General features: G+C 26.1%; 1 protein-coding gene across 4 annotated transcripts in view; it reads left to right on the forward strand.

The window, feature by feature from the left end:
• Positions 1-20,534, forward strand: part of LOC100202958 (DNA topoisomerase 3-alpha) — a 72,980-nt gene that overhangs the window by 27,693 nt on the left and 24,753 nt on the right. For all 4 annotated transcript variants that reach the window (XM_065804840.1, XM_065804839.1, XM_065804841.1 and 1 more), the window contains exons 13-20: positions 140-214; positions 2,442-2,524; positions 2,862-2,959; positions 5,265-5,374; positions 7,424-7,483; positions 7,609-7,734; positions 7,972-8,022; positions 18,860-18,938. In XM_065804840.1, coding sequence (XP_065660912.1) covers positions 140-214; positions 2,442-2,524; positions 2,862-2,959; positions 5,265-5,374; positions 7,424-7,483; positions 7,609-7,734; positions 7,972-8,022; positions 18,860-18,938 — 682 coding nt within the window. The remainder of the gene's footprint in view (positions 1-139; positions 215-2,441; positions 2,525-2,861; positions 2,960-5,264; positions 5,375-7,423; positions 7,484-7,608; positions 7,735-7,971; positions 8,023-18,859; positions 18,939-20,534) is intronic.

Below are 20,534 nucleotides of genomic sequence, written 5' to 3' on the forward strand. Positions count from 1 at the left end.
TTTTAGTTTTAATTTTTTAGCAATGATTGCTAAAAATGTCTGAAATCTTTTGATATCAGACATATCCTCAAAAACAAAGTTTTCTTCAAAATTGATTTAATAATAAATTTTTTTTAAACTCATTTTTCCTCCTTTTCAGAATCCTCGAGCTACAGTCACAAACATGATTTCTAAACCAAAAAGTAAATGGCGACCAGTTGCTTTAGACACTGTTGTACGTTGTTTTTACATAATTATAATATATCTTAATATGTACTATAAATATAAGTATGAATATAAGGGCATCAATTAAGTGTGTAAATTAATTTGACATTTCTTTACTTATATTATAAAAGAGTGGTTAGTTTAGGAAAAATCAGGGACCCTGAGAAAAAAATGATTATATGAAAATGAATGAAAAAGATTTGAATTTTTAAGGAGAAATTCATTAGAAATATGTTTGAAACACATTCTTGCAATAGTACATTCCTTTTCCCTTGTAAGCACTTTTACCTCTTTGGGTATTTGTTGCCCCTTTAAGTATATACTTTGTAGATGTCTCCTTTATTATATATTGTTAGATGCATAAACAGTATATCAGTTTGTATAAACAGTATATCAATATTTTCATAATGTTATAGTCTTATAATAATTTCTTGTTAACCCTTTCACTCCCATTAAAAAATAGTAAAAATATTGCGCTGAAAATGTCATGAATGATTTAAAGGCCATAAAATAAAAAATACTCATCAAAACCTTACAAATAAGACCTTGTTTGTTTTGTTTTTTTGTCAGAAAATGGCTAACCAAGTAATTTTTTTTTTATCTAATTTTTTTCAGCCTTGGTTTTGTGATCAAATGCCATTTTTAGAGTGTTCACGTTTACTAACAAATATTATGATTTTTTCTTCTTCTATATACACGCACACACACACTCAGCCCTTGGAATAAGGAAAAATGAGGTTGGCAAAAAAATTTGATACAAAGGTTTAACCATAAAACATAGAAATCCACTTAAAACCATAAGTGTGAGAGGAGTTAAAGCAATTTTTAATGCATTATTAAAAAAGAAAATTGGTTGTTCAGCTTTTCTAAAATTTAGTACTGAAAATCTTTCTAAAGAAAGTACAACAATAAAAATTTAGTACTGAAAATCTTTCTAAAGAAGATACAAATTCGATTCAGGATGGCATGGAATTCTTTATTCCCTCTCAGCGATTCAAGTCAAGCCTCACTCTTCTTCATGGTTTCCCTCTCATTGTGCTGCTGCAATTTCAAATCATAACCATTACTTTTATATCTATCAGCAAAACAATTCTCTAGTAAACAGATGTCTGTTTACTAATGTTAGAAGCTATTGTAAAAAAGTTTTGTCTAATGCCAAAGCCCACTACTCTCAGGTCACGAAATCTCCTATTTCATCTTGAAAATTAGGCTCTCGTGACTTCTAAAGAATTTTTAACAGTATCTAAAATAAGGGCAAATTTGTTATTATACCTCTCTTGTATGGTTCAGATTTTGTCACCTCACCTAAAGACAAAGCTGAATTGTTTGCTAAGAACTTTTCATCAATATTATCTCTTGATTCCACTAGTTGTGTTCTAATTTCCAACCATTATCACATCGTTGTAATGTTGCTTCTCTTTCTCTTTTCTATAAATACTATAATGGGAACTACTTTAAAGAGCTAGTGTCTCTCATGCTATCTACTAAAATTCATTCTTGTGTCACTTGTCATTCAATTAAGTCTCATACTTTTACTGTGACAGTTCATAAGTGCTCCAAAAATTCTTATTTGTCTAGTCTTTTTCCATGAAATCCTTTGGAATTTGCTTCCTTCATCTTGTTTTCCTCATTCATATAATTTCTAATCTTTTAAGTTGTCTGTCAATTGTTATCTTTTCTCTTTCAGTAACTTTTAACTCTAATAGTGATTGCTCGCAGCCTTGTTGGAAGTGAAGATATTAATATATATATATATATATATATATATATATATATATATATATATATATATATATATATATATATATATATATATATATATATATATATATTTAAATATCTTCACTTTCAACAAGGCTGCAAGCAACCACTATTAGAGTTAAAAGTTACTAGAAGAGAAAAGATAAAAATTAACATATATACCTAGCTTTTTTGTCAACTTTAATCGAAATGGTTTTTTTTTTGCAAAAGGTAGTAAAAAAATAAAGAATAATAAAAAAACCTTATCACTACCCTAACCCTCAGTTGATCAAGCAAATTCTATAATCTTCTTATAACAGTCAATGTATGCGCTGAAATCCTTGCAGGTTCCTATTTCAGTATGATGTTGGGTTACTGATTTAAAAGCGCTCTTATAGTTGCATATGTATATGTGTGTGTGTGTATTACATAGTCAAATATATGCAGTCAAATATAATATTATGAAGTTGATAGCTATTACATTTAATGTTTTATAGGAATTGGAAAAATTAGCATCACGAAAGCTAAAAATCAATGCAAAAGAAACAATGAAAATAGCTGAAAAGTTATATACCCAAGGGTGAAGTCTTTTAATAAACTCAAGGGTGATTTTTTAAAATGCACCTATTACTGAAATTTTAAACATACTTTTCTAATTTTAGTTAGGCTACTTGAGTTTAACTAAATAATATATAATAATAAAAATAATAGTTGGAATAATAATAGTAATAATAATAGCAATAATTATTATTATAGTTATAATTATAACTATTATCATGCTGAGTTTTTTCTTTTCTTATTTTAGTTTAGATTACATGAGTTCAACTAAATAATATGTAATGATAATAACCATGATAATAGTATTAGTAATAATAATATGAAAACATTGGTATAAACAGTAATAATATTTTATTTAGAATAATCAGTTACCCACGTACTGAAACGAACATCTTTCCAAAAGGTCTAAATTTAACACCCTTGGTTGAAAATCAAACTGTTGATCCTCAGTGGGGAGGTACGATTTTAAAGAAGTAGATATTTATAAGGTTTCTTTATTTTAAAAATTGCTTATATCTGTAATTTTTTTATGTTTTGTTAAGTCGAATTGCAGCATATTTTGTTTTTGCATACATGCATTAAAAGGAGTGAAAAATATTTATCATAAAAAAAAGCTATTTCCTTATATTTTTTCATTATTAATATTTAGCTTCAGACATTCTGTAAGCAAAAATTATTTTATATTTTAAACATGATCAAAAATTAAGTAACAATCATGGTATTTGGAGAAACGAGTTTTATTAAAATGAATATGCTTTTAAAGAAATTAGAAAAACTATTTAATAAGTTATTGATTTAAAAGTTATTTTTGATTGATTTAAAATATTTAGTGAAAACATGTAAAGATTTTTATCTGCCATAACTAGTTTGTTTCTAAACAAGGAAATTTTTTAAAATTCGATTAAAAAATAGTTACATGCCAACAATATGGTTCATCCTAAAATATAGTTAAAAGATCCTAAGATATAGTTCAAACTGAAGTTATTTAATACAAAATGTATTAGAAGTGGTAGAACACTTGGCTAACAATCAAAAGGATTGGTGTTTAAATCCACCCTACACCCTAGGACCGACACCCTACACCCTAGGACCGACACCCTACACCTCTAAAAGTAAAATGCTCAACCTTTTTCTCTACTGCTTTGTTTAGAAAAGCTCATGTTTCAGAGTTTCGGGTTCAAAAGAGTTATTACCATAGTTACATAGTAAAATTTTCACTTGAGCTTGAAAATTGTTTGTTTTGGTTGTAATGGCCCCTCTGGAACCTTAGGGAGGTGAGTTTTAATTTAAAAAATAAATTAAAAAACATTTAATATAATAAGTAAATATAAATTAAGGCAGTTCTCCTTGAAATTTGTTGCTGTTGTAGTTTCAAATCAACTTGTAGTGCAAGGTTAATTCGATTTGATTTGTCGTAGATAAATAAGTCAAGTTGCTTAGCAAGTTGCCAATCCTTAAAGCAGAAAAATGAAAATTACAAAATGCTATAATATACTTCTTTAGCATTGCTCGCTTTTTTTTGTTTTGGTTTAACTTGAAATATTTAGCTGCAGCTTATAATAGTTATAGTTAACCTTAAGCTTGATAGAAAAATTTAATCTTAACTTTAAACCAATAGAATTATCATAGACACCTAGACCTTAGTCTAGGTGTCTATGATAACTATGCCGCATAATTTATATAAGTTATTATGTGCCCATTTATTATGTACCCATTTGCAAGTCTCAGCATTTACAGTACAAGTTTTGCAAGTTATAACACTTGTGGTATCTATTCACTAAGTTACTTAAAAAAATAATGAAAATATTTACAAAAGAAAGTAACTTTAGGTAGTAAATCTTTTATTATAAAAGTTAATAATTCTTACTGTTTCTAAACAGAAGAAAAAGCTTTGAAATTCTGAATTGAAATATTTTGGTATACTTAGATATTTTAGCAGAGTAGAGCAAAGATCTATGACATAAGGCATATTCCATCATATAAGTATATTGTATGATATATTACAAGTGTATTTTACAGTATATGCAGTAGGTTCAGCATATGTTGAATTCTGCCCACAAACTGTGTAATACAGTGATTTGGTTTGTGCTTTCATTATATTGCTTGTGTTATCTTTACCAGTTGTGCCAGTGTTTTCAAAGCAAATTGGATCAATGTGTACAAATTAATTGTGGCTTAGTTAGTTTTATAACCTTAAATGAAAAAAGAAGTAAAACCAGCATAAAAAAATATATGCTGGTTTTACTCCTTTTTTTATCTGAGGTTATGAAACCACCAGATAGCCCCTAAAATGTAAATATTTTTTTAAATCAAGTTTTTTACTTATGAATAAACTTTTTATATAGAATTTGTTCAAAGATAAACACACAGAATTCTCCAACCTATGCTTGCTAAAAAAAAATAGAGATCCTTCTTAATACATAAGATATTTAAGAAATTAAAACCATTTTTTATAATAACAAGGTTGCATATTTAAGCTGATGGAGTGTACTATTCACGCTCATTGTTAGAAATAAATTATGCTAGTTACCATTCATCATATAATTTTATTTTACGTAAGAAAATGTTTTAACTGCAAGTTTTAATTATTATACAATTTTTTTGTCCCTTAAAAGAAAATTTTACTTAACTGTCCATTCGCACAATTAAAAAAGACTTAAAGGTTTGATATATTAGATAAAATAATTAAGATAATTGTTAAAAAAAAAATATTTTCAGTTCTTTTTTTAAACTAAAAAATGATTGTTTTTTTAATTGAAAAGGTTTTGCTTCTAATATTCTTGCTAATAATGGACCAAATCCAAGACAAGGAAAAAAAACAGACAATGCTCATCCCCCGATCCATCCTATAAAGTACATAGACTCATTGCAAGTTAGTTATTTATTTTCGCTTTTAAATTACTATTTTTATTAAGTGTTTTTCAGTTCAAAATCTTTTAAAGTTTTTATCATTTGCTCTTTTTCGCTATCAGATTTAAAAATATTTTGTTAAGTTAAAGATTCTTCATTTTTTATAATCTAAAGAGCTATTGTTCCTCATCAACATGAGACTATTAAATAATTATCAGTTGTGTTTTAATATAGTTTATACAGAAGGTACGTAATTTTTTTATAGCAGTTACTATATAGTAACTGCTATAAAAACATAATAATTTTTTCACCATAGATATTTTGAACAGTATTTTATTCTTTAATATCAACATAAAAAAGTTATTTTATAGTATTATTATTATATTTTATTATTTATTTTATATTATTTTAAAGAAAATAAAATTATTAGTATAGTTCTATGAAATTGAATAAATATTTATATATATATTGTTAGGTAGAGTTTTTGTAAAATATTGAGATAAAATATTGAGGCAGATATTGATTTATTAGATATATGGTTCGGTTTTAGGATTTAAAAAAAAAGATTTTTGTTTCTATTCATACTTTGAGAAGGATCCTCTACCAGATGGGTAGGTTCTTATTTAAACTTCTCTACAGCTTGTAGTCCAGACAACATTCCTGTCAGTCTTATAAAAGTGTTTTTCTAAACACTATCAATTACTTTCTAAACTATTTAACAATTACTTAATAGAATCTTTTTTTCTTGCCTACTGGAAAATGGCACCTGGCTCCAATTTAGAACATACCCTACATCCAGTACAGATATGTTGTTTTATGATATTATTGAGTATTTAAAGATTCTTAAATGACTTTCCTATTAATAGTTAGAAAATTAACAGGGTAAAAGTTAAAAATAACAAGGGCAAATAACAGGGCAATAGTTAAAAAGGTCAGAGTATTCACAAGTTTTTTAAAAATGGAACCATAGATAACCATAGGAACCATATATGTCGTTTTCCAGTAGGCAAGAAAAAAAGATTCAATTAAGCAATTGTTAAAAACTTTAGAGAGCAATTTGAGAGAAATTAGGAAAATATTTTATAAGACTGACAGGAATATTGTCTTGGCTACAAGCTATAGAGAAGTTTAAACAAGAATTCAGAATTAGGAGTGATTTAGATGTCCAACAATCAAATGACCTGTTTCTATGGTATTGCAGAAAATGTGTGTTCATTAGATTTAAGAGATAAATCAAAGGAAAAGTTCTTAGCAAATAGTTCTGTCTTAGCTTTGAGAGAACTTATTATAAAATATAATAGATATAATAAGAGAACTTATAATAACAGAATTGTTAATAAGGTCAATATATGAAAGAAGGAATATTGCCTTTGTTAATAACACATTTTCTCCAAAAGTCTCTAGAACCTTAGTTCTGTAATAAAATATGCAATTTAGTCATTTAAGAATATTGGAGCTTAGCTTCTGACAATACCTTTTTGCACCACTTTTTTGCACTAATAAAAATGCACGATTTTGTTGTTGTGGAAAATCAAATAGTTAAGTTGAACATTTTTCAATGAAAAAATGTTTAATTTTTCAGCAGAAACACATTGAGTTTTTGTGTATTTTGCCTGCTTATAAAATACGATAAAAATGGCACCAGTTTAAGTTCTTTTGAGGAAAGATGCATCTCCTGCTGTTAGTTGTGGAGGTTTTTCTGAACTTATTTTGTTAGCACTGTAATTATACTTATGCACTTTGCCTCACCTACTGAACCAAGTCACGTCTCCTAGATAAAAATACTTTAAACACTTTATATATATATATAGAAAAGAATTGTACACATAAAAGAGTTATATTTCAAATACACATATAAGAATACATTAAGTTATGAATACTTAAATATATACTTGTATAATAAATTAAATGTATAATTCTTTAACAGATAAACAATGAACTTGGGAAGGTGAATATATTTAAAAAAAAAAAAGGAAAAAAGTTGTCTCACTGTGATTCTTTACAGGAATTTTATGTATATATTTTTTCATTGATATCTTTTCAAAAACTTTGTTTAAAATATTTTTTTTAGGGCAACGAGAAACGTATTTATGAATTTATAGTTCGTCATTTCCTTGCTTGTGTCTCTAAGGTATGCTTCATTATTTAGGATTTTTCCAATGTCTTTAAACTTTTATTGGTGATAAACTAAAAATTCTTTTTTTGTTTAAACTGTTAAAGTAAACTATGAATAATATATATCCTTACATGACATAGGATGCTGTCGGTCATGAAACAGTGTTTGAGATTGAAATATCTGGTGAATATTTTACTGTTCATGGTCTTGTGATTACTGAAAGAAATTATTTAGATGTCTATCCATATGAACAATGGAACACCAAAGTATCATAATTTAATATATAATATATTTGTATAGTTTAAATCATTAAAAGTAAAGTAATTAAAATAGTATTACTGTAAAGTAGAATAATTTTTAAATAATAAAGTAGAATAATTTTTAAGTCTCAATAAGAATCATATGCTGATAATTATTGTTTAAAAAATTTACTTTGCAGTTTAAGATTTCTATTTTATTTCAAATGTATTGTAAATTTGAATTTAAAAACGTTTTTTATACAGAACATTCCAATCTATCAACTAGGGGAAGTTTTTTTTCCAGACAGCATTGAGGTAGACTTTTCATTTGTATGATATAAATGCTTTTCTATGCATTGACTAAGGGCTAGGACTATTTAAAAATTTCTGGGTTAAAAATTATAAAAATATAAAATTATATATATATATATATATATATATATATATATATATATATATATATATATATATATATATATATATATATATATATATATATATATATATATATATATATATATATAAAAATGGGGTTAAATATATATAATATATAAAATAAATAATATATAAATGGGGTTGGCAATAAATTGCTGACCTCATTTCTCCTAATTTGGAGGGTTGATATCTATAGTTAAACATTAAGTTATATATATATATATATATATATATATATATATATATATATATATATATATATATATATATATATATATATATACATATATATATATATAAATATATATATATATATATATATATATATATATATATATATATATATATATATATATATATATATATATATATATATATATATATATATATATATATATTTAAACAACTTTGAAAATGTATTCTACAAAATAGAGTGCTCAATGTTCTTAAAAGAATAGAGCAATTATAAATTAGTAGAAAATCACTTAACAAAAAATTTTTTACTAAAATTTTTTTTTATTTTTTATTTAATGCTGTGTTTCATTAATAAAAACTCTTCATAAACTTCTGATGATTCTTTATTTATGAAAAACAGTGTTTATTTAGAAATATTTTTGTTATGTGATTTTATACTAATTTATAATTGCTCTATTCTTTTAAGAACATTGAGCACTCTATTTTGTAGAATACATTTCAAAAGTTGTTTAAATATATATATATGTATGTATATATATATATATATATATATATATATATATATATATATATATATATATATATATATATATATATATATATATATATATATATATAATATATACACACATTGTAACTTATTTATTATTTGGAATTAATTATTTTCTTCTGTAAAAAAAAATTATAGTATATTATTGCATATATTATAGTATATTATTGCAATCAAGTTAAGTTTCAATTTGAAATCTGTTATTATTAACCAAAAATAGACCAAGTTAAATGGCTTCTTTTGTTTTTAAATTTAAAAGATGGCGTCCAAGACATAGTTTTGACATATTGGCCTTCATCAGAATTAATCCCGCTGTTTCGCGCAGAGCACATGTTATTTTATATTTCTAGTGCCTCTAGAAATATAAAATAACATGTGCTCTGCGCGAAACAGCGGGATTTTTCTTTCAAACTTTTTATTTTCTACCTTTAATGTTCTTGTTTTTTCACAAATAATATTTTTTTTACAAAAGTTTTTATGAAATGTAGTGCAAATTGATAAAGTTTCTTTTCGTCAGTGCTCCTCTGATGTTGATGCATCCACGTATTTACTTGCATTTTTGTAATTTTGATTTGTTTTTTGATGTTAATAAAGATCTTAAATTTGATTGAAATACTGGTCTGTATCCTGCTTTTTGGAATATTTTTCAAAGTTTTGGTGAAAGACCTGGTACCCATGGTAAAGACTACAGGAAATTTATTGCATTCTGATGGAATTGTATTTTTATTTTGTCTTTTTTAATGAAATAGGTGTGTAGTTTTCCTCAGTTGCTTTTCATTGTACCCATTTTCAATAAACATGTCAGTTAAAAAATTTATTTCGTTTTGCAAATAATGTTTACTACAGATGGAGTAAGTTCTGTGGAAAAATCCTTTAAATGTTGTTAAAATGTTTGGATTGTGATTTGAATGCAGTTTAATTCGACTGTTAGTGATTGAATTTAATTTGACTGTTAGTGATTGCCTCTTTTCGATATACTTTGTACTCAAAATTTTCCTATTTTGTTATTTATAATGGTTATATCAAGAAAGTTAAGTGTTTTTGTTTCGTTTTCAACTTCAATTGTGTATTGTATTGCAGGATGTTGTTGATTTAAAATATCTTGGAATTGTTTTGCTTGTTTGATGTTAGGAAATCTTGCATGGCTACCGTCAACGTATCGTAAAAATTATTTTAGATTTAGTGCAGGATTTATCCTCAATGCCATTTTAATTGGATTATTTTCATAGAGTTATAGAAAAGATTCTGCAAGAACCATCATGAAAGAAAGTCTGATTGGTCCTGAGTTCTCCATTACATGAATCTCATTGTTCCAATGAAAATAACATTGATATAAGCAAAGTTCTGTGAGTTGATTTGTTTCAAGTATACTTAGTTTTAATAAGTTTTTATATGATAAACTGTTATTTAATTATTTGAAAAGTATAAAGGTGGTTTCTTTTAATGGAATTGACAGGTAGAGATTTACAACATCATAAGACACCTGAATCTCATTGTTGGTGATATTTCAATTTTCTGCTTTTTTTATAAATTCAAAAGAGTTTTATAGTTAGTTTTAATAGAGTTTTTATATAAAATATAACAGCTAAAAAATTATTGTAATATTTTACAAGCTGATAATGCTGGTATTCATAACCCAAAGAAAATTTCTTAACAATAAAATTATTAGTATTGAGAGAAACTGTGTTTGTTGATGTTTTAATATATATATATATATATATATATATATATATATATATATATATATATATATATATATATTCATATATATATATATATATATATATATATATATATATATATACAACCCTCGGAATTAGAAAAAATAAGGTCGGCTATAAATTTTGCTGACCTCAAACACTTTGAGGTTAGTACGGCATTGCCGAATGCCAACCTTAATTCTGAGGGCTATATATATATATATATATATATATATATATATATATATATATATATATATATATATATATATATATATATTATATATATATATATATATATACACACACACACATACACGCACGCACACACACACACTTTTTCTAGAAAAATTAATTGCTTTAAGTGAAGTATCTTGATTTGACCTATTAAAGCTATAGTGTACAAAATTTGAAAAGTCTTCCTGGTTTTATCTTATTTTAGTTTTTTTTAGTATTGTGATGACTTTTAAATAATTCAACTGTTGACTAAATCGACTAATATGTTTTCTACAGTTGACTAAAATCGACTGATACATTTTTGAAATTGACTAAGTTGACTAAAAGTTGATTTAGTCAAAATATGGCAATAAATTTTTTTTCTCGAAATAAATTACAATGAAAATAATAAAGGTGTATATATTTGCTTTCTAATTTTTAGCATCACGTTATTAAAAAAATAATGGAGCAAAACAAAATGAGTTTAGAAACCACTCTAGCTCTAGGTTGCAGGTAAAACAAATCAAAAAATCAAATATTACCTAAAATATCAGGTTTGATTAAGGATGTTTCTAGTCTGCGTTTGTAGAAAGGTATCAAAACACAATGGTAATTTTAGGAAACTAGGTAATATTAAGTATTCTGTTGCCTTTGATTTTAAGTGTGCAAAATTAACATTCGATATTAAAAATGGAAAAAAAATAGTTATTGTTAAGAGTCTTTTGGATGGTGGAGAAAAGAAAACACTTGGTTCCTTTGATTGTCATTGCAGTAAATATGTAGAAGTTGGAAAACCAAAATCAATGATAATTGGTTATAAAAATTTAATCCAAGAATTTTGTATCTTGAAGAGGATTCAAATACAGTTATAGAAAATTTTTTCCCTAAAAATTTTTTTTGTCAGAAAAAAGAAAGTGTTCTTATGAGATTAAAAAAATATGAGTTCGGTATAAAAGATGAAACTATGCTGAGAAATTAAAGTTAAGCATTGTTGATTTTTTAATTTTTTTTATTCAAGTTTTTTGTTCAAGTTAATATATTGTTGACAATATCTTATGTCAAAATTATTATCCTTATATACAAAATGGCTTTTAAAGTATTTTGAAATCATATAATCATATTGAAATTATATACAAAATGGCTTTTAAAGTATTTTGAAATCATATAATCATATTGAAATTATATACAAAATGGTTTTAAAGTATTTTGAAATCATATAATCATATTGAAATTATATACAAAATGGCTTTTAAAGTATTTTGAAAATTATGATGATTAAGCAGTGATAAAATATTTGTGTATTATAAAACTTGTATTATAAAAGTCTTGATATTATTATAGAAAATGTATATTGCTACAGCAGAGAAAATAGAATTAGCCTCACCTTTATTTTTTGTTTTAATTTAAATGGAAGTAAAACAATTATTATATCTAATTTGTTTCTTATTATCTTCTACCACAACTAAAAAGTTTATAAACTGATATGTTTAATTTATTACAAATGGAAAAAAAAAAAGTCAATTTGTGGAGAAAATAGAATTAGTCTCATTTACTTTATATACAAAAAAATACAGAAAATATTTTGTTTTTACGCTCATTTAATATTTAGTATTCCTGATTTTTTAATGACTTCAAATATGCAACTTGACATACTAGTCACAAGATTTTGGTTAGTTTCTATAGATATTTCATTCCAAGCTTCTCTGATACGAGTTTTCAGCTCCAATGTGGATTCATATTGCTTACTATTTTCATAAACCTTTCAAGAAGTATTTCCCATAGATTTTCAATTGGGTTAAGATCTGGACTGCATACGGGCCATTCCATTACATAAGTATTTTTTTTTATAAATATAGCTTTTGTAAGCTTTGAATTATGAACAGCAGCATTGTTTTGTTGAAAGTAAAATTTTCACCCATCAATTCTTGACCATGTTCAAGCAAACTAATTTCTAATAAGTCAATATAGTCCTGTGAATTCATTTTTGTTGAAATCCATGCCAGTGGAAGTTTTCCAGCAAAGGAAAAAGTCCCCCAAACCATAACAGTTCCACTACCAAAAGTAACGAATCATCCAAGTTTCTTTCTCTTTTCGAAGATCATGCCAGTAATTTTAATAGCCATTAGAAAAATCTAGATTAAACTTTTTTTCATCACTAAAGAGAACTTGATGCCACTCTTCCTGCCAAGACATGTATTCTTTTGCAAATTGTAATCTAGCTTCTTTATGACGAAAATTAAGTTTTGGTTTTTGTTTATGCTTTTTCTAAACTGTGTTTGGATGTTCATGTAAGGATTATCTCACATGTTGAACAGTTACAGGTAATTGTAAATCAGCACAAATTTGAGATGCAGTCATGTGCTGAGCAGCAGCACGACGTTTAATGCGATTATCAATTCTACATTCGCCACCACTTCCCTTATAAGCTCCATAATTAACGCCAATCTTGAAGTAATTATCAATCACTTTTGAAGATCTTTTAATTTTCTTTGCAACTTAGATGAGCCTGTATCTCTGTAAACTTTGATTACTACTAACTCTTCATTCGTTAAACACTTACCACGTCCCATTTCAAATTAAGGTATCAAAAACCAAATGTTAAAAACTTTATGAGCACTGATTTCACAGTCTTTATTTAATTTACAAATTTTATTTAACTTACAAACTTTATTTAACTTACAAATAATAATAAAAACTAAGTCACAAATGCGTATCATCAGATCAAAATATACAAGTAAACTGAAAATAATTATTTATAAAGCTAATTCTATTTGTTACCACAAATATCAAGTAATATAAATTTTATGGTTTTATCAAATGTACCACAATTTAATTATGCTATATTATAATCTAAAAAGTTATTGTTTGTAGCAATAGTTATGTGTGTGTGGATACAAAAGATACACCACACAAATTTGCTTACAGATTTACAAAATATTGGATCAGTACATGGTGAGACTAATTCTATTTTCTCCGCTGTTTTTTTAACATTAAATGCGTTTAATACATTTTTTCTAATTTTGTTGGGGTTTATACCTACATTTGATTTGGTTAGTTTTATTAAACAGTGAACCACAGTGCAAATGGTCACACAGTACAATCACAGTGACAGATTTCAAATCTTTTGATAATTGCAGATTTTTTACAATTGCTATATTCACTAAATTTGGCATGAGTACCAATATGAGGTTGCTCTTCATATAAAACTGATAATTTTTTATTTAGTTGCTATGGAGACCTATATTGCTTAGTGGCCAGATACTTTTCAACTCTTTTATTTTAAATAACAGTTAAATAATTAGGTAATTAATTTTAGAAAAAAATTCAAGTAATTAATAAGTGACAAATTGATAAACATTGACAATTTAGAATACATCAACTATTTATAAAATAATAATATTGTTTGAAAATTGTTTTTTAAACAATTATTTAAACAAGTACTACAATTAAAGTAACTGCAAAACATCTAGATGTTAGATAATATACTGATTTTCTATAGGTTATTGTAAATATAAAAGTTTACTATGAAACCACACACAAAAACAAATTTGCTCATTCAAGTTTGGCAAAATTTTGAAAAAAAAATTTTTATTATTGAAACAAAAAAAAAATAATCACAATATAAAAAATGTTTGTTTATATTAGACTGCTGCACCATGCACACATACATAACTGAAATAGAATGACAAAATATCATTCAAATAAAAAATCATATTTTGGGTCAGTTGACAGTCGGAGTCTAAAGTAAATCACTAACTCCTTCTGGGAGTTGAGATTTTAAATTTTGAGAACTTGATTGCCTCATGCTGCTGATTATTGGATCTGATGAGCACAAAAGTTGGCATAATACGTCATAACTAATATTTGTTTTTAAACAATCGCATTTGTGTATGTAGTTTTTACGGAAACATTGTGCAAACTTTGTGGCATGTATCACCGTGGGTAGGTACAGACAAATGAACCACCTAAAATGCAAAATTGTATAATTACAAAATCATATAATTACATAATTATATTTTATAATATTATATGATTGCATAAAATCATTTAATTACAAAATCATATAATTACAAAAATTATATAGTTACATAATTATATTTTATAAAGATATATAGTTACATAAAATCATATAATTACAAAATTATATAATTACATAATTATATTTTATATAATAAAATTATATAATTACATAAAATCATAGAATTACAAAATCATAGAAATACAAAAAAGGCAATCAATCTTATATTATGTTAGCTTTCTTAATATAATTGATTGCCTTACTAAACTTACCTCAAGCCAGTAGTTTTGAAATTTGATTTAAATGGCAGAGTTGATAACAATCTGGCCAAGATGACATGCAATTTTCTCGGAAATAGTACATCTAACTTTAAAATTTTAGTCACAACACTTTCAGATCGAAAAAAACGAAGAGCTATATTTCCATCATTGGATGTCCCAGGTCTGGCAGATCTGGGCACATCTACAATTAATCCAAGACATTTTTTAAAGGCTTCTTGAATTCTTTTTTTGTTTGTTATCACATACCATTTTTTTTGTGCTACACACCTACAACTTCTGGCTATTTAATTTATAGGGAAGGTGTAGGCTGCATTCCATTGTTCTAAACCATCCATATAATGATGACAAACCATACTGCAGACCCGAGTAGTATGTATTTTTTGCTACAATTTTTTCAATACTGTTTATCTTTTTTGAGCAGAACTGTGATGCATTGGTCTCAGTTGATAAGGCCGATGTCACCTTTCTGTCTACCTTGGTTATTTCAATGACATACAATATGCTGATGTTGTTCTATTGAGTTGAATCAAGATTTCCATTTCTAATAAAAGACTCTTCTATTGATATAGCTATTGTTTCTTTAATAAGTTTAAAACGCAGTGGACAACAGTTTAATGTTGAAGATGGCTTATGGTTGTACCAAATTGTTTTTTATAGCCATCGATAAAACTAGTTGATAATAAAACAAGTGGAACAAGGTATGTGAGATAATAGATTTTGTTCACTTTCAAGGTGTCTTTTACCATCAAGTGTAGTATTCTTGTAAATAGACTGCTCAATGCTACCATTAAATCAAATTTTGTGTTGAATAGTCTGACACTACAATTTCTGTTTCTGGTGGCTTGCAGTTTTTTTTCTTCAGCTCTTAGAGAATTGTAAGTTGGATAAATGTTGGACCCAACAGTCATGGCTTCATTTCTCAGTCATTAGTAGTCCAGTAAAATAGCTAAAGCTTTTGTGGGAGAATATGATGTTGCTTCTGAGAAAGACCTATCTGACTCACTTTTTAGCATTTGACCTAGAAGTTGTGCATCTTTTGGCCTACCTTCTGACTTTAAAAGATGAATAGCAGATGAGATTAGCTTTTTTGATGTTCTTGACTCTGCTAGTTATAGATCTTCTATACCTAGTTTTTGTGCTGGTCCATGGACTTTTTTTCAAATACTGTGTTAGTATTATATGCAATCCTTCATCTCTTTAAAAAAAATGTTTGGTGAATTCATTTAATTTTAAACACTACTGATACAAAACATATCCACTATGAACATCTCCACTTTAAGTTTGTAATTTAAATAGCTTAAAAGTTGTTCATGAGTTTTAGAGTTAAAAAGCTAATATTATTTTCATGTAAAAATATTTGAATATCCAATTTTGTGATCATCATGTATGTCTGAAAATATAAGTATATGTAAATAATAGCCTAGCTTATTTTTTTTTAATTTGGCTTATTTAAATAATAAAATTAAACCTATATTAACATAATTATCTTTAGTTAAGTTATATATTATTTTATTTATTATATATTAATAAATATTCATTTATTACAGCTTAAAATGACATTAATATCCATAACTGTGGTAAATATTACTGTTGTTATGCAAAAATAATTAGAAAAATTAAGTATCCATATCAACCAAATAAAAATCTTACTTTTATAAGAAGTATGAATCTCATTTTAATACTTAATTTAGTGTACATAGCGCAAAAAAAATGTTGTTAAAATAATTTTAATGTACAAATAGATTGTTGCTATGTGAAATTAGGAACCGTAACAACCAAATTGCAGTTAATGTGTAGCCTGAACAGGTCTGCTTAGGTCCATAAAACTGAGTGTTTTTGGCTTCCTTAGATTTATTTTAAATTTAAAGGTTTACAAAAAAAAAAATTGTATAGGCATATAATGCCTATACAATTTCTGGTTATATAAAAGTTTTGTCTTTTATATAACCAGTCAGCCGGGTTATATAAAAGTTTTTATATAAACTAATATAAAAAGAAATGCGTATCAGTCAAAGTAAAGCCATTCATTTTTGAGATAATTGTCAAGAAGCATCTTAAATTTTTTTAGTGAAGGTTCTTTTACGATGTCATTAAGAAGAAAGTTTCATTTATTAATTATTTTTATAGAAAAAAAGTTTGTACACATATTTAAGCATGAGGAATCTTTTTTTAGTTTAAATATATGACCGCAAGTAATGAATTGGTTATTGATTTCAAATAGATTTATTTTGTATACCAAATAGTACAATAATTATTATTATTGCCATATTTGGAGACATTAATTAGATCTCCACGAATTAGTCTGTATTTTACACTTGTCATGTTTAGCACCAATAGTCTTAGTTCATACAGGAGATTGTTTAAGCCTCTAATTTGTTTAGAAGATCTACTTAATATGCTTCCATTTGATCTTTGTCTTTGAGAAGCTGCAAGGTACTGATTGATATACAACATTTGTTAAATACATGTTAAAGAACAGTGGATGATTATTCATTTGCTGCCCTAACTGACTCGAAAAAAAGATGCATTTAATTTGGCACATTTAAATAATAAAATTTGATGATATGTCTCATTTATTACAGCTTAAAATGACATTGATATCCATAACTGTGGCTAAGTATTACTTATTAAATGTTAAATTTAACAGCAAAGAATACTGTTGTTATGCAAAAGTAATAAATAAAAACTGTGTAACAATGTAAACAAAATTATTTAAAAAGTTGTTAGAAAAATTCCATTTAGTTATTAGAAAGCTCTTCTAGAAAAATGATTAGAAATTATTTAACAACAAATATAATAAAATAACTCCAGATTTATAACTAAATATATATATGGAACACAGTATATATGTTTTTTAGACAGATTGGATCATGTCAAAATTTTAACTTAAGTCCATAGCTGCCCCACTGTGGAATGGAAGTGTTTAGAATTAGCATTAGTAGGAAAAAAGTTATGTATTAACTATGTTTAAGCAGAAAATACTGGAATGTGTGAAGTGTGTGAAAAAAGAGTTAAAGCAAACTCCATTTTTTAGATTTTTGGGTTTCACTAAAAACCAGTATTGCTGGTTTTGAGTTTAAAAATGTACTTTTGGTGAATACACAAAAGGGTAGATCATTGATAGCAACTGATAACCCAGAAAAGTAGGCATTCAAAACTGTGAAAAAAGGAAGAATGATAATGAATTAAAAAAGGACATTTAAAAGAAGCTTTTAGAAATTTAAAAGTATTACCAGTTGCAATAACCTTTTCAATAAAAGAAACCATTGATTAAACTTATGTCTATTTTTTGTTATTCAGAGTTGCTAAGTCGCCTTAAAGTTAAATGTGATCTAGTCTAAAGTCACCCCAGGTGACTAGACACTAGATTTAATCTTTTAAGATATTTTTAAATCCTGAAATATCAGGAGGTTAATAGATAAAGAAAATATTAATAAGTTGAAATAATCTAAATTAAGTTAGTTGCAATTAAGTTAATTAGCGTAATGTACGTAATGACTCAGATAGACAAGCTAAATTATTTAAAATGTTGTAAAAGTTTTTTTTATTTAATAAATCTAAATAAGCTAATAAAAAATCAACATTTATAAAACCCTTTGTTAAAACTTTGTCAAAGAATAATATAGAATAATTCAAACTATGCTAACCAGTCAAAAAAGTTAATATAACAATATGGTTATATTGTATACAATTTTGATTTTTGTTTACTTTATCATTAAATTGTAAAACTGATTTATTTCTTTGTTTTTTCTTGTAGTTAGTATCAGGCGAAACCTGTCCTCCTCCATTGCTTACTGAAGCAGATCTGATTACATTGATGGACAAACATGGAATTGGTATTTTTTTAAATATGATTTAATAATTACAATTTTCTTTAATAGCTTAAAAAACATTGCTGATTTTTATTTTCTTTTTTTTCTTTTTTTTTTACCATTTTCATTATTAATTAGTTTTAATTTCACCACAATTTAAACTCAATCAAATTCACAACTATTAACTTCATAATCATCAGTTTCAACCACCAGTAACCTTTCCACCATTCCAACCATCAGTAACCTTTCCAACCACCAGTAACCTTTCCACCATTCCAACCATCAGTAACCTTTCCAACCACCAGTAACCTTTCCACCATTCCAATCGATTTAATGATCAAGTTTTATCACCAAACTGAGCTTTAGTTTATACAATCCATAGATTTATATATAATCAGGATAATCATAATAAATAAAGCACATAAATATCTTGATATCAGTATACTAAAGCAAACTTATTTTTATCTAAACTTATGTGACATACGTTTATGAGACTAAATTAATTTTATTAAACTTTTTAGCAAGTTAAGCAGAGCATTAAATTATTAAGTTGTACGTTTCCTTTGTGCTTTAACTAAATATGCTTGATTATTTAGTAATTTAAAAAACAGTACAAACGGGAAAGCATAATACAGTTTCATAGTACCCACAAAAATTGTATCATGTTAACCCATGCATTCCAATAGAAAAAGAAGTCTAATTTTTGCTTTTCATAATATATATTTTGAATTAAGAAGTTTATCACACTGAAGAGTTCATGGAGTTTATAAAGTAATGGTACTACCAAATCATTGAATATTAAGACAAGTAATAAAATATTTTGCAACCAAAAAAATACAAGTATCCATCTTTCACAAGGCTATTGACATTAGAGATATCACCAATAGTGATTTTGCCAAATTCCAAATACCAAATATTTGGCTAGACGCTTGGCCAAAGTACTGAATATTCAACTGCTGAATGTTAAGTGACACTTGGTTAATTTTGAAGGTTCGGACCTGCTTTATTGAAACAGATATGTTAACTAGGTTGTGTGAGTGTTTTTTTTTATTTGTTGACTATTACATCAAATTGTTTTAACTATATTTATGTATAAAAGTTTCATACTCTTTAAATAATTCAAAAAGATTGCAAAAATAACCAGCTCAGGTATATCTTGCACTTCTGAGGTTAAGAAGTTGCTATTGATAGATATAGCACAAAGAAGACTAAACATATTAAAAATTATACTTTCACTAAAGCTTTAACTTTAATGGGTTTAACTTATGGTTTAACTTTAATGGGAATGTCAATTATACAGTAACCTTTTTTATTGATACACGTTTCATGACTAATTTCAAGGAATTAGTTAAAATACAACAAGAAAAACAAAAATAAAATTTAGCTCTGAGAAAAATTAATTCATTAAAGGGTTAATCCTTCTCAGTAAAAGACTGTTTGACACCGATGGACCATTGCCACTGCCTAGTAGCACTGGTGATAATTCCCCTCCACTTTGTAAGAAAAAGAGATGTAAATGAAAACAATCAAACCAATTTCTGCAAAAAAATGCAGACATGAAGATGTGGAAAAGAAAAAATCGATTTTTACGTACACCCTTGCAAGTTGTGGTCACCAAGC

The sequence above is a fragment of the Hydra vulgaris genome, chromosome 09 (assembly GCF_038396675.1).
Source record: "Hydra vulgaris chromosome 09, alternate assembly HydraT2T_AEP".
NCBI lineage: Eukaryota > Metazoa > Cnidaria > Hydrozoa > Anthoathecata > Hydridae > Hydra > Hydra vulgaris.